General features: G+C 41.2%; 1 protein-coding gene across 1 annotated transcript in view; it reads right to left on the reverse strand.

Moving 5' to 3' along the window:
- Positions 1–289: 289 nt before the first annotated feature.
- The window catches only part of DOK6 (docking protein 6), a 370,759-nt gene continuing 356,206 nt past the window's right edge, over positions 290–14,842 (reverse strand). Inside the window, exon 8 of the mRNA XM_039251938.1 lies at positions 290–1,483. Within this exon, the coding sequence (XP_039107869.1) occupies positions 1,344–1,483 (140 nt within the window). The 3' untranslated portion in view covers positions 290–1,343. The remainder of the gene's footprint in view (positions 1,484–14,842) is intronic.

The raw sequence follows: 14,842 nt of genomic DNA on the forward strand, positions 1-14,842 counted from the left end.
AAAATTATATTTGATTCAGTTTCTCTTATAATCCCAGCCAAGCCATGTCCATTAGAAAGAAAGTAAAGCCTAGCAAATTCTGTTTACGTAGTACATTACTAGTGCCCAATGGCTCTTTGAGAACAGCATCTATAAAATTTTAAATAATTGATATCTACAATCCTGTGCCCATGGTTCTTCTGACTGTAAAATAGCTGATTCTATTTAGGCATATATATATATATATATATGTATATATATATATATGTATATATACATATATATATATATATGTATAGTATCTCTTTCTTGAAAAACAGTTCCTCATTTAGAGTCTTTCTCTTCTTGAGGTTAAATGGAAGCCAGTAGGCGATCACACCCAAACCTCTTCATGGAACTCAGAGGGATGGCCAGAGAGAGAAACATTATCAACCACACGGGAGTAGTAGCGAGAAAGACGGCGCGGTAACATGACATGTGGGACGGCTAGTCTGCTTCCTCTGTTTTCAGGGGCCCCTCTTTTTCACAGAGCCATTTATACTCATCACAGGAGCAGACTTGACTACGTAAATACTTTTGCTAATAAGAAGCCTTTTTTTTTTTTACAGCACTATTTTAAAAATCGCTATTCAACAGAACAATCTTAATTTTAATGCACCAAATTACAGTTTTCAACAATGTACGTGAGCGAAACTTGTTACCCCCAGCACACATTTGATATATACTTGTTAGATATAGACGGATAGAGTCATATCCATATCTACATTGTCTACAGATGCACACACACACGCACACACACATACACACACACAGAGTAGAGCTACAAGGCCCTGCTTAACAGTGTGTTCTACATCTCATGTTCCCTTAATTGTCACCAGACTTATTTATATGGAGAGTGATGATGCCGTTAGTAGACCTTGCTGGATTTGTCCCCATCAAAACCTTCCAAGCCACATACCTTGTGGTGGGTGACATTATGTCAAAGGAAAGGCCCTGTCATCAGGCGGGGGGGCTGAGCCATGAGGACAGGGGTAATGCCCACCACCCAGGGACAACCCAGTGGGGGCAACTTCTCATGATGCCCAGGCTTCGGCTACTGCCAGAACCAAGAATTTTATCTAAAGGACAATTTGGATTCTATTTTTGTAAAACATAGATTCCCCCCCCCCCAAGAAATTCAATAAATAAAGGACTTAGCCACAGAGTCAAGGAAGCAGAACTCCAGTGTTTAACCTTCCACTGGGACTGGGCTACACGTGACCCATTTCAATGTTACTGCAACTGGTTTTCCAGGAGGCAGAGGATGCGCGACCCTACAAACAGGTCCATCAGACTGACTCTCTGGTCAGCAGGCTCTCTGAGTGTCATTGAATGAGGCTGGAGCTGTAGCTGAACCCGTAGATGCTCGACCGGGACAAAGACTGCTGCGTCTCTTCGCCCTGCTCCGAGGTGTAGCTGGGAAAGGTCTGCGCACGTGACATCTTGGACGAACCAAACCCATGACCTGGGAGAAAGGAAGGACACGTTCAGAGAAGCCAAGGGCTATGCTGAAAACAGACAGACAAACGAAGCAGAAGCCCGTAAATCCTCAAAAGAGAGCTCCAGGTAAGTACCCCGGTGTGGAGGATGGAGAAATTTGGGAGTTAAGAATGTACTCGGGGCTCAGTATTTTCCTCAAGTGCGTCTTGTCAAAACCTCTGGATGCCAGAGAGCTCTGTAAGTTTTTCTAGGGACCTGAAACTTCTAGTATTCTTCAGCTAGGGCAACAAAAGCAAAAAAGCTTTTCTGAAAAAAAAAAAAAAAAAAAAGCTGGTTTTGACGGAGAGCCTGTAAGCTGCATTCTTCTACACTCACTTTCAGGCCACAAAAGCCAATGTCACACTTTCCTAAAACTGTTTTGAGCTGGCAAATTACACTTTATCCTAACCAGTGACCATCAATTATCAGGAAAAATGTTCACAATTGTAGAATTTGGGGCCCTGGCTTATGCTGTCGGGTTTGGGGGTAACTGAACCCACTTAATGATACGATTGGCCTAGATGATAAGCCTTGTAGATGACTAAAATGGCCTCACAGACGAATCTTACGGAAAACATTCCACCTATGTTTTTGGAAGTTCAGATGTGTCCAAAACAGAAATGGTGACTGAGAAGCTCATCAGAGTGCTGACCATACAGTAAGAAGATGTCTCTATATGGCTTCAGATGGACTTTCTAGGGGCTTCACCAGCCTTTTTTTCTCGACTGGGAAGTAATTATTCTTCAAACTCGAGAATGACAGTTCTCTATTGGTTGTGCTTAGTGAGCAGAGAAAGAAACTAGATCCTGTGTGGACTGCCGTCTCCGAGTATATATTTCGCCCAAAGGAAAAGAGGTATCTCTTTTGATTTGTAATGTTTGATTTGTAATGTTTCTGGTCTCTCCCAGGAGGACTCCGGAGAAGACAGTCTGCTAACACAGAAACACGGACCGTCTCGTCTTATTCCTCATTGTCCTTTGTTAGGTCATGCACCTAACGCCAGTTTCCTCATCAGGTGTGTTTGGTGACTTGGAAAATATCCTTGCAGGTTCTAAAGCTTGGGATCCAGGGAGAAATACAAATGAATGAGTAATAAAAGGCTAATGAAACTTGTAGAACCTCTTCATTAAAAAATCATGCAGGGCACCTGGGTGGGTCAGTCAGTTAATTGTCTGACTTCAGCTCACGTCATGATCTCAGCGTTCATGGGCTCCAGCCCCACGTTGGACTCTGTGCTGACAGCTCAGAGCCTGGAGCCTGCTTCGGATTCTGTGTCTCCCTCTCTCCCTTCCCTTTCCCGCTCATGCTTTGTCTCTCTCTCTTTCAAAAAAAAATAAATGAAAAAAATCATGAGAGTAAAATCTTGCTTTCTACAAAAGTCACTTTATTTTTAAAACATTTTAAGTTAATTTTTTAACATTTATTTATTCATCTTGAGATGGTGGGGCAGTGACACAGAGGGACAGTAGGGGAGGGACACAGAGAAGGAGAGACAGAGAACCCCAAGAAGGCTCTGTACTATCAGCATGGAGCCTGACACAGGGCTCAAGCTCACAAACTGTGAGAGCATGACCTGAGCAGAAATCAAGAATTGGACACTTAACTGACTGCGCCACCCAGGGGCCCCCATAAAAATCACTTTGGAGTCACTGTTGGGTTGGCGTAGTTCTCTTGTAGATTAAGTCTCCTTGTGACCAGATGGGAGAGGGGGGAGGGAGATGTGAGCAGGCCCCTCCCCTAACTCTCTCAGGCTCCCTAACCACACTTCCTCTCTTTGCCCCTTTACACCTCACACCGACGGTGGCGATGCTGCCCGCTGCCGTCTGCCTCTCACAATTCCTTGTTGCTTCTGTAACTTCCTTCCCAGCATTGTAAGTAATAGTCCATTAAACTCTCTTACAATCTCAGCTGGGTGTGTCTTCTTCCCGGAGGACCCTGATGCTGCAAGGGCTAACACTGGATCTGGGAAGTGGCAGAAATGTGGAGAAATTCGGGGGATTTGGGGTGTGATCAGGGGTGGAAGCTCAGAGTGGGGGCCAGATATGCACATTGCTGCTGCTACCTTTAGATATGATCAACTTTGAAAGCCTCACTGTGTCTCTTGGGTTCTCAGTTTCCTTCTCTGCAAATTCTGGATGACATTCATGGTGCCATGTGGCTCATCTGATTATGAAATCAATGAATAGTAACTCCATTCAAACATGTTAAGTGATATCACCATAGTGAAAAGATAGGATGTCACCATTAATGCCAGTGGGGTCACCGCTACGGCATGGTCAGAGAAGGTCTAATGAAGAAGGTGGCATTTAGACATGATATTTATGTGACAAAGTTATGATAGAGTAATCGAATATGGAAAAAAATCACTTAAAAATTTTAAGTTTTGCCTCCTTATCTAACCACTGACTTATTAGATGATAATTTGCAGGTCTTACAAATGGAGATGCTTACATTTATCAGAATAAACCAGCTGGAAATTCTAATATTAAGACAATGCTCCTGGCCTTGGTTTTATCTTATTATTAAAAAAATTAGAAATATTTGAAAGAGAGCAGCGCTGGAGAACACATTGAATTCATATTACTTGTGGGCTAAGAGCTCAGGCTTACGTTGTGAATTTGGAAGAGTCTTGCACAAACAGCTTTTCACTCTATGAACTTGAGTGTAAAAATTCGATCGTGCAACTAATATTGGTCAAACATCTGCTAAAACAGTTCAACGCCTCACAGGGGAGACACAGCAATGGGAAGTGCAGTCCCCGACTTTACAAGAGTCCGCAAGTTGCTTTGGGAATGATGACCTGGGAAGGATAGAGTTCAATCAACGCCACTGCTCTCTGCTCCCCATGTTTTAAGAATTGAGTGGTACACCGCATGGGAAGCACCCAGAACTCTAATACCCAACAGATATGAGTTGTCCCCCTTCTGTCTAGGCTGAATGGGTCCACATTCTTTTTGGTGTTCTTGCTCAACGTCTGTGCTTTCTCCACGATGTCCGTGTGTGGCCCCTTACCGGGACGGATTCCCAATATTATTCTCCTTCAAGGTCAGTATTACCTTCTTCGTCTCTTCTATGAGCAATTTCTAATCTAACTGGAAATTAAATTATGATTATTTTTATCACCCATTTCTTTACGGACAATCCACAATAGATGCTATTTAATGCTTATGACAAAAATAACATATTTCAATCAGAACTATACATGTGAAGGCTTAATAAATGCTGTTTGATTATGGCAACAATGAGTATGAGAACAAAAGGGAGAAATAATTACGCATTTTCTCAACATGTATTTGAATTATGCCCTTGGCACTGTTGATGAAAACAAAACAGAAACCAACTTTGTGGCTTAAATTAAACACTTGCTAGAATAGACTATTCACACCACTGAACAGAGACTCTATTTAAATGCTTCCTACACTTTCTACAGAGATCATCCCCTAAAGAGAAATGAGGTGAATATGTACCCTTGGGATATGGGGAATTCTATAACTTAAAAGCAACAAATATGTTAATGGCTGTTAGTCTATCCTAAAAGTCTTTTATTGATTGATTGTTTGATTGATGTTTATTTATTTATTTATTTATTATTTTTTTTAAATATTTTTATTTATTTCTAGGAGAGAGAGAGAGAGAGAGAGAGACAGCGTGAGCAGGGGAGGGTCAGAGAGAGAGAGAGTCACAGACTGAAACAGGCTCCAGGCTCAAAGCTGGCAGTCAGCACAGAGCCCGAAGCGGGGCACGAACCCACGAACCGCGAGATCATGACCAAAGCGAAAGTCGGACGCTTAACCGACTAAGCCACCCAGGAGCCCCAATGTTTATTTATTTTTGAGAGACAGAGACACAAACTGTGAGTGGGGGAGGGCAGAAAGAGAGGGAGACACAGGATCCTCTGATCTATCAGCACAGAGCCCGAGGCGGGGCTTGAACCCACAAACTGCAAGATGATGACCTGAGCCGAAGTTGGATGCCTAACCGACTGAGCCACCCCGGCGCCCAGTAAAAGTCTTTTTTAAATTTTTGTTTCTATTCCATTGTATAATCATGTTTGTTTTAATATTTTAAAATTACCCATATTTTCAGGTAATCTTGACTATCTGGGGGAAAACACGTATTTTCCCTGGCAGTTGGAAATATACTCTGAAACGACACTACATAATATCCCCCTACTTCCTTCTTTCAATGGTCTGTGCACAATCCCCAGACTGAGGACCACTGTTCCCATCCATCATGACATAAATATACTGGATGTTGAGACATTGAAAACACTTATTTATGGGTTGCCTGGGTGGCTCAGTCCGTTTAGCGTCTGACTTTGGCTCAGGTCATGATCTTGCCATTCCCGAGCTCGAGCCCCTTGTAGGGCTCTGTGCTGACAGCTCAGAGCCTGCAGCCTGCTTCGGATCCGTGTGTGCGTCTCTCTCTGCCCCTCCTCTGCTCGCAGTCTGTCTCTTTCTCTCTCAGAAATAAATAAAAAAGGAAGAAAAAAAAATTTGAAATCTCTTGTATCTAAAAGGCGGGTGGGGGAGACAAGGCTGTGGAACTCTCCGTGGGCAGCTTCTCCTGTGAAGCATCTGTTGACGATGGTGCTGCTTGCTTCTTTCACTTGGAGCAGTGATACAGTGCTGCAGTTAACTGCTGGAACGCTGAAGCCGTCTCTGTAGAAGTCTGCCTAGAGCTTTTCTTTCTAATAACTGATCAGGTTGATTTTCAAGACATCTGGGAAACATTCCAAAAATCATAAACAGAATTTTGTCTTCTTATACTTGTAAATATCTTGTGAGTATAAGGCCACAGTGCCCAAGCAGTCTTGGCTTTCAAACTCTCTATATTTCACCATTATGAATTATGGCCCCCATGATGCTAATAAGGAATTTAAAAATCCAAGTGGCAAGTGGTAGTTGATGAGATTGGGAGATGGAGAGGGGACACGTCACGGACTGTAGACGTCCGTCTGTTAAGCAGATTGGGTATTTTCTTCCTAGGTGACAAGAAACTTTTGAATAATTTTAATAAAGTGAGTGGCTGGATCAGGTATGTGATTCAAAATCTCAGGGGACCATGGAGTAGCTGTTCTCAACCCTTTTTGCATCCTAACACATTTGATGGATAAAATGTAGCCCTGATAGAAAAATTTTTCATGGAACATTATTGCAAATTTAAAAAGATGCTTCTGGCTTTATGTACATTTCCTAGGACTTCCTTCTAATTCTTCCCCAGTTTCTCCAACTAATCAGTATTCCTCCAGGCCCAGTAGGAGAACTGAAAACTGCTGGTACTGACCCAGATCAACAAGACTGGAGCTAGAGCACTTGGGTGTGCTCAGGAGCTCAGAAAGCTCACTCTCATTGAGAAAGATCTACACAAGTATTGGTGAGTGTAATTAAAGTCAACATTTTAAATTCTGAATTATACAATCAATAAATTATGCAGTAATTTCAGAAGCTGGAAATCCACAACCTATACCATTGGTTAGTAGCATTTCCTGGAGAGTAGTCATTGCACTATGTCTGTGCTAGTAGCATAAATATCCAGATAAATAGTGAATAAGAGACCTGAGGTTCATGAAAACAGAGTCAAGGAGGATAGGACAAAGGAAGGATTCTGTTGACTTTTCTTATGTTTTATGAGAAACCGCTGCAAAAAAATCCAAATTACTCTTCTAGGCAGACTGAGCAGTCTTTGTTAGACACTGTGTCATCATTGTGCCCAACAACCAGCAATGAAAGTCATCATCCTAGCCCTTTGCCAGTTTTCAATTTTTTATGAATTATTTTTATTTTACTCTCACTATATGGGAGATGGAAATATATGCTTATCAGCTGTTTTTCATATTAAGTTCTGATGTCAAAAGGTTAAAAAAAAGTCTGTTTAGAATAATTGCCATTTTTCAGTGTCATGTAGCCTGCAGTAATTTCACTGAAAATAGGCGGAGCAGGGCGATGAGTGAGAGTGTAGCCTCTAAGGAGGGTCCTCACACTCACACTCACACTCACACTCACACTCACACTAAGCAGAAGGCATTGGATGGACATCACACATCAGGTATCAGAGTGCCAGGCTCTCGGTGATTCTAGTTATTAAAATTTACTGAGCACTGAAATGTACCAGGAAGTGTAAGTCGTTTCGCTTATGCTGATTTATTTAATCCCTCTGGTGGCCCTGCAGCATGGAGCTTTTCTCACCTCGGGACACAGACACTGAGGCTGGCACTCAAGCTGCCTGGCTCAAAACTATTCATCGACCCCAGAAGGTTAACTCTACCCACAGGTAGCACAGTGGTAAAAGGCATGATTTTGCAAACAAAAATGTATCCTAAAGGCCAGGGTACAAGCAAGCCTCATAATTTTTTATTCTTTTAATTCCACAGTTATCTTGGTTTCCAGAAGAGCACAGGATAATTTGATGTGTATTTCATATAACTTAACTGGAAGAAGTAGATACACACTATTTTTTCCAAGGGTCGGTATCTCTTTATATGTTTGACTTCTATTTCATAATTGTGAAAATCAGAGACATTAGTTTTTATCATTTGTTTTTATATTTAACAAGCACTTAACTGAATAGGATGCTAACTTTTAGAAAGTTATGATCAATAAACCATCAGGACTCTTCTTGGATCACATTCATGGCAATGTGTTGGCTGGTGTTTATCACATTCACTTTATAGTCACTACTGCCATAGAACGTAAGAATATTTTAATACAAACCATTTATGTTTACATGATGAATAACCTTAACTTAATGTAAATCAGAAAATCATATAACAATTAATTTTTTCTAATCGTAGCTGAGTCAAAGACAGAAAAGGCTTATGTTTGCCTAAGTCTTTATGCCTCTCTACCTGCAAGTCTCCATAATTCTATCAGATTTTTTAAAAAATCTGGGTATTGGGAAATTTGGCTAGTTCTTAGGAGAAGCATCTTAGTTCATATTCTTATCTACACTATGTATAAAAATAAAGACCTTGAGAGTAAATGAAAAAATAGGAAGAAATTTAGAAAAATAGTTTGAACTGGAAGATTTTCCTAAGCACAAAAGCAGCTGAAGTTAAAACAAAGGGTCATTTGTCATTTTTTTGACACCAAGACTCTAAGAATCCAATTCTGACTTTAACTCCTTTAAAACCTGGCAGCAGTCGGTCCTTGTGAAGTCTCAGTTTTAATGTGACTTTGAGAAGACAAGGTGGTGCCGGTCCCTTTAATTAGCTGTCAGTTTCCTGTTCATTAACACATCAGCCTGGATTCACTGAGGGGTCGTGGCAAGGGTGGTGGGTGTGCTTGAAGGGCTCAGACACTAAGTCTGCTAAAAATTTTAAGGGAAATTTTATTGGTACTTAAGGCAAGCCTTCCCAATGCGAGTCCATTTTCCATTTTCTTGGCTTTGGTTGCATATAGATATCAGTAGTTCAGGTTGGTAGCACTGTGGTCCAAAGATTGTAACTTTTGATCTTCAGGCATGTATGTTTAGACTTAAAAATATCCTTTTTTAGGGCACTGGGTGGCTCAGTTGGTTGAGCGTCCAACTTCAGCTCAGGTCATGATCTCACAGTTTGTGAGTTCAAGCCCCGTGTCAGGCTCAGAGCCTGAAGCCTACTTCAGATTACGTGTCTCCCTCTCTCTCTCTGTACCTCCCCCACTCACACTCTGTGTCTCTCTCTCAAAGATAAATGTTAAAAAATTAAAAAAAAATCCTTTTTTTCCAGACAGCCTATTCTAAACACAAATACAATGAAATGATAATGAAAGACTCTCCTAGTGGGGAGGAGTGCGGCAGTGGAGACAGAGAGCAGGTGCGGGAGTTGAAGTGTGGAATTAGAGAAGGAAGATACTCAGAGGATGCTGACTAAAGGCAAAGGAGAACACGCCTGCTTCACGATTCCTTCCATCCTTTTCTTTTTCTCCTTTTCCTCTCTCTTTCGTAGCACTTTTCAAACAAATTGAAGAGAACCAACTGTTGGCACCCAAGACAAAAAGGGTTTGCCATCGTTCTATTTTCAAGTTTTCACTATTCTGGTTTCTTTATTATATTTTCAAGTAGCTGTGTAATTTTTGAGGACAAATTATGCTGAGTTGTAAGTCAGTATGAATAGCCCTTGTGAGTGGCTGTAGAGTCAGAGAAGCTTGGTTTGAATGCAGACTCCATCACCTTCCATGTGAGTGCACCCTGGAACGTCCCTTAGCCACTCCAGACTGTAGTTTAGTCACCTACACGATGAGCTCATGACACCTGGCATGTAAGCATTTAATGAGATGGTGTGTTTAAAGTGATTCGCACAGGATATTACCTTTAGGAAGTACGCAAGTACGCAATAAAATAGCGTCTTAGTATTACACAAATTTGGCCCGAGGAAGTTTTTACTAGGCTCTTTTATTTCTCTTAATAATGAGGGAATTAGAAAAGTAATTCTTAGAAAATTGAAAAGAGAAGTTTGGATGCATAAGAAACGTATTACTCCCAGTTGTGAAAGAAACGTCTGGCGACCAGAGATGTGACACAGTACAGTGGCTCCTGCCAGACCTCACAAGACTTAAGACTTGAGCACACTTATAACAGAAAATTTAAGTGGTTCCAGCAGGTTTAGGAACCAGACCAGTATGGCAAAATGCTATGCCTTTAAGAAATTAGGTGGAGGGGCGCCTGGGTGGCTCAGTCGGTTAAGTGTTGGACTTCGGCTCAGGGCATAATCTCATGGTCCGTGGGTTCAAGCCCTGCATCAGGCTCTGTGCTGACAGCTAGCTCAGAGCCTGGAGCCTGCTTCTGATTCTGTGTCTCCCTCTCTCTCTGACCCTCCCCTGCTCTCTGTCTCTCAGAAGTAAACAAAACATTGAAAAAAAAATTAAAAAAATAATTTCTGTGGAGAGATTGTAAGGGGAACACAGGAAAATGTTAAAGAACATAGTGTAGGGCATGATAGACCCAACTGTGAATCCTGACTCTGACTCTGTAACTTAAGCTTTATCTGTAAAATGAGAATACTACTAGTGACCACCTCCATGTTGTGAAGATAATGTAACTACACTAACGGGTAGACTAAATCTCAATATACTGTATTAACTTACAATTTATTTGCCTTTTATTTAAAATGAATTTCTGGCTGGGGCGCCTGGGTGGCTTAGTCGGTTAAGCGTCCGACTTTCACTTAGGTCATGATCTCGCGGTTCGTGGGTTCGAGCCCCGCGTCAGGCTCTGTGCTGACTGCCAGCTCAGAGCCTGGAGCCTATTTCAGTCTGTCTCTCCCTCTCTCTCTGACCCTCCCCTGCTCACGCTGTCTCTCTCTCTCTCTCTCCTAGAAATAAATAAAGCATTAAAAAAAAATTAAAAAAAAATAAAATGAATTTCTGGGTATTGTTTAATTTATTAAATCAGTTCTGATAAGTGGAAGAGGTTCCCCCCTCCCCCAGAAAATGGAGAGGGTAAATGGGAGTTGCTCTGGGGTTCTTGGTTGGGTGAGCCTAGCAGTTAGAAATCTGAGAGCTGCAATGTCCTCTATCACCTGTAGACAGAGCACGAGAGGATTTTAGAATGTAGAAAAACTTTGTGCCTTTCCACCTTGGCACGTCATCGATTGAATAGGAGAGCATGATGGAGAAGCAAAAACGTGTCTGTTACTGAGAAGCAGTATTTCCAAACTGGACCCATCCTTGTTCCCCTCACAATTTCCCTTTCCTTCTGTACTCGGTGAGTGGCACCCATCAACCTAAAAGCCCATGTCAAAGCACTGGGAGCCGTTCCGGTCTCTGTGTTTTTCCATCCTCTCCTTGCCCCCATCAGTCAGCAAGCCCTAGAGATTCCACCTCCTTAAACCCTCTTGAATCCACTTCCTTCCCTCATGCTCACTCCCTCTACCTTGAATTTGCCATCAGGTGTATGTATCTAGCCACCCGACTGGAAGCACAGGCTTCCAGTGCTGTCACCTTCCGCGTATGTCCTTTACCAAAGTGATTATGAACATGTGGTGATCTCTCCCCTACAAACTTCCTTAGGACAAATGCAAACCCCCTAGCATAGTAATCAAGGGTATCAATGGAGTTCTTCAATTAACTTCCATGTATAAAATCCATCAGTTCCAGTCCTCCAGTAAAAATCTATGTAAAAACATTGCACATAAACATCATTTCAAGATAAACCTTCCAGGGCTTCCTTTTAACCAGCTTGTTACCCTTGAACTCTTCCTATAGACAAGTGAGAATGAATTGGACTTCCCCTAAAGACTGTTTGTAATGTGAGCTGTGCTTCTTTCTCCAGCTTCATGTTTCCTTAATCTCTCTCGTACCCCCTCTGCTCTAACTTTCTAATCGACCGTAGTTCCCTAAAAGAGCAGGCTTTCTGAACCATGATGTGGGCTTCTTCCTCTACTGGAATGTCCGCTCTTACTATCATGATCAGCTCTTACCAGGCTAATTCCTATTTTAGTTTAGGATTCATTGAGAAAGGCTTACACAGTCCTCCTCACCACGTCACCTGCCTGAGTCAGGAGCCATTTCACAGTGCTTCCTTAGCGCCACCTGCATACCTCAGTCTCCTCTCTTATTTGTATCTTTATGTCTCCTCTATGAGCCTACACTGAACTTCAGGAAAGGAAGCTTACTTACCTTTGTGTCTTTGGAGCCTTGTAAAATGCCAGCTCACAGCAAGCACTCGATAAATATTAACAACACAACTATGAAAAATGCACGTGGTAGCTTACTCCTTGTGCAGAGTAGAACATGGCAGTGCAGATATGTCAGAAATTGCCTGCGCATCTTAGGTGGCCAATAATTATCTGTTGAATCACAATAATTTAATTATATGGCGTGGTCCTGGCTAATGAGGGGAAATGACAATTCTTTTTAAAATGAAAATTTAAGTAATAATGATAATATAAGGTGAAATGTGATTGTCAAATGTATGCTATAGGCATAAATATGAGAATAAGGAAATGATTGTTTTTAGGTTCATTATAATGCACTGACTCCAACAAATGGACTAATTTATGAAGAAAGAAGTCCGTGCAGTGGAGGTTTGTTGGTGGACAATTCTCCATGAGTCTCTTGTAGCTTTGCATATTTTGTAGCAGAGACACTGATGGCCTTTTTCCTGGATTATTCTTTCAAAGAGATTTGTTGAGCAAACAGCTTTGGAAGCATCTCCCTCAGGAGGAAAAGGGGAGATTTATTTATATGCAGTGAGATAAAGATATTTCACTGTGAGACAAAGTTCGGGTTGTATTCTTGCCCATTATAAAACATTGGGGTTCTCTAAACTTGTGGTTCTTCTCCTTTAACACAACCTACTTCATGTGGAGGTGCCAGCTGCCCTGCTTTGCATCTCCATGTGAGAGCTGGGACTCAGCAAACCCACATAAATGCTGATACTCTGGCTAATGCTATTGCTGTGAATAATAAAACACCCTTAGTCTCTGATTCAGGAGTCTCATGTCTTCTGCCAACATTCGTGATGTTATGGCAGGCTGACTTGCTACCTTGCACGTAGGGTAAAATATCTGACACTTCACAGTTCTGGACAATGTTAATAAACAGTGATATGTAATGATTCCCATGCTAAGGTCAGTACCTTTGAATTTTTGTTGGATTTTACATTGACTCATTATTTCATAAGACTCTGCTAAGTTTCAGTGAAATCCTTTCTTAGCTGAAATATACAACATGTCTTGATGAAGGCCCTCTTACCACTCAAATTCTTAGGATTGAAAGAATTATTAATGGAAATTTATTTCCAGTAACGACAGTCTAGTCACCCAAAAATTGTCCAAATTATTTCTTAAAAATTTTGCATAACGTTTTTGTTGCTATTGTTTTGATGGGGAGGGTCTTTTCTTTAGATGACTTTTTTTTTTTTCAACAATAGAACACTGTCAAGTAAAGATGAAGTGAGAAAAAAAATCAGAGAGCTCATTTGGTTTTCACAGGGAAGAAAGAAACATTTATTTTAGGACAAACACAAAGCAGAGAAAACGAATGATTCCTGTGGTTTTAGAATGAAGCTTTTATTCTGTTAGAGCCTTTGTTAGAAACAGTGAGGCGTGTTTTAATTCTGAATGTGGAAAATTGTTCTCAAAGATTTTCTGCCTGTTAAAATGGCCCTAAAAGATGACTGCTACAACCACAATAGGAAACTATAAAGGTAGAAAATAAAGAGATTACAGGATAAATAGCTTACAAACTGTGATGGTTAACATTCAGGGGATGATTCACTGGTGACTATATCTCTTATCAGAGTTCTTTTAAGATAGTTTCTTTTTGTCCGCTGTGGCTGCCAGTTGAACTGAACCAAGAAGACGCAGTCACAGCGTAGTTTAGAATATCCCATTCCTGGCTGTTGGAAGGCAGGATGGAAAGCACAGAAGTGGGGCCCACACAGGAAGTATGGTACAGGGTGGGACTCATACATGCTTTGTCCTATGGAAAACTTTCAATGGCTGACTTGCCTCGTGATTCTAGAACATTTAAACTAGTAAGTGCAATTTTCACAGGATGGTTGATATGATTCTATTGACAAAGATGTGATAGTATAATAAATAAAATGCCAATGATTATGTTATTCTGATATTTATAAGTGTTTGCACGATTGGCCTTTTTAGTTTAATAACAATTTCCAGTGATATTGATGGATTGGATCATATCTGTATGTTCAAAGTTACGATTTAGAACAACTGTAAATCTCTGCATGAAAAGAAATATGATATAAGCATAGCAAAGTTAAGGTTAAACATCACTCCTCGTCTTCATTCTTCATGCCAGTCTATGCGCCCTATGGAGCTGATCCGTGCACAGCGGCAGTTCGATTCCCGCTTGGCGTGCACTGAGGTGTGCACTATTGGGGAAAATTCATCAATGGCTTGCATCATTATGCATTCTAGCCTGCCTGTGGCTTTCTATAGGCAATTTCTACCTTAGAAAAACATTCATTAAGTCTGCATATATACAAAATATATACTATGTTTTTAAAATTATCATCAAATATTACATGTGTTTTTCTATGAGCAGAAACTATAACGCATAACAACTTGTGTCCCTTCAGCTACTTGAGATTTGGAGTGTCAGTGTGGGGATTCATGTGGGGCACTAGCTGGTGGTGAAGATCTTCGCCTGAAACTCCGTTCAGTCTCTATGGTGGTAAGGGCTGCAGTAAGAATGGATCTTGGACCTGCTGCAGCGAGTTCCTGAGAAACAAGCAAGTCACACTTTTTCACAGCCAGGGTCACAGAACATAAGGGGCTCCTTGTTTTTTGATGAGAAGCAGCAGCATTTTAGATGCTTTGAAAATCCACATCAATGAAATACTTTGGTCCAGACCTTTTTCTTAATTTCATGCACACTCTTCACCCACTGAGAAATCC

The sequence above is a fragment of the Hyaena hyaena genome, unplaced genomic scaffold (genome assembly GCF_003009895.1).
Source record: "Hyaena hyaena isolate Hyena2069 unplaced genomic scaffold, ASM300989v1 scaffold_404, whole genome shotgun sequence".
Classification (NCBI taxonomy): Eukaryota; Metazoa; Chordata; class Mammalia; order Carnivora; family Hyaenidae; genus Hyaena; species Hyaena hyaena.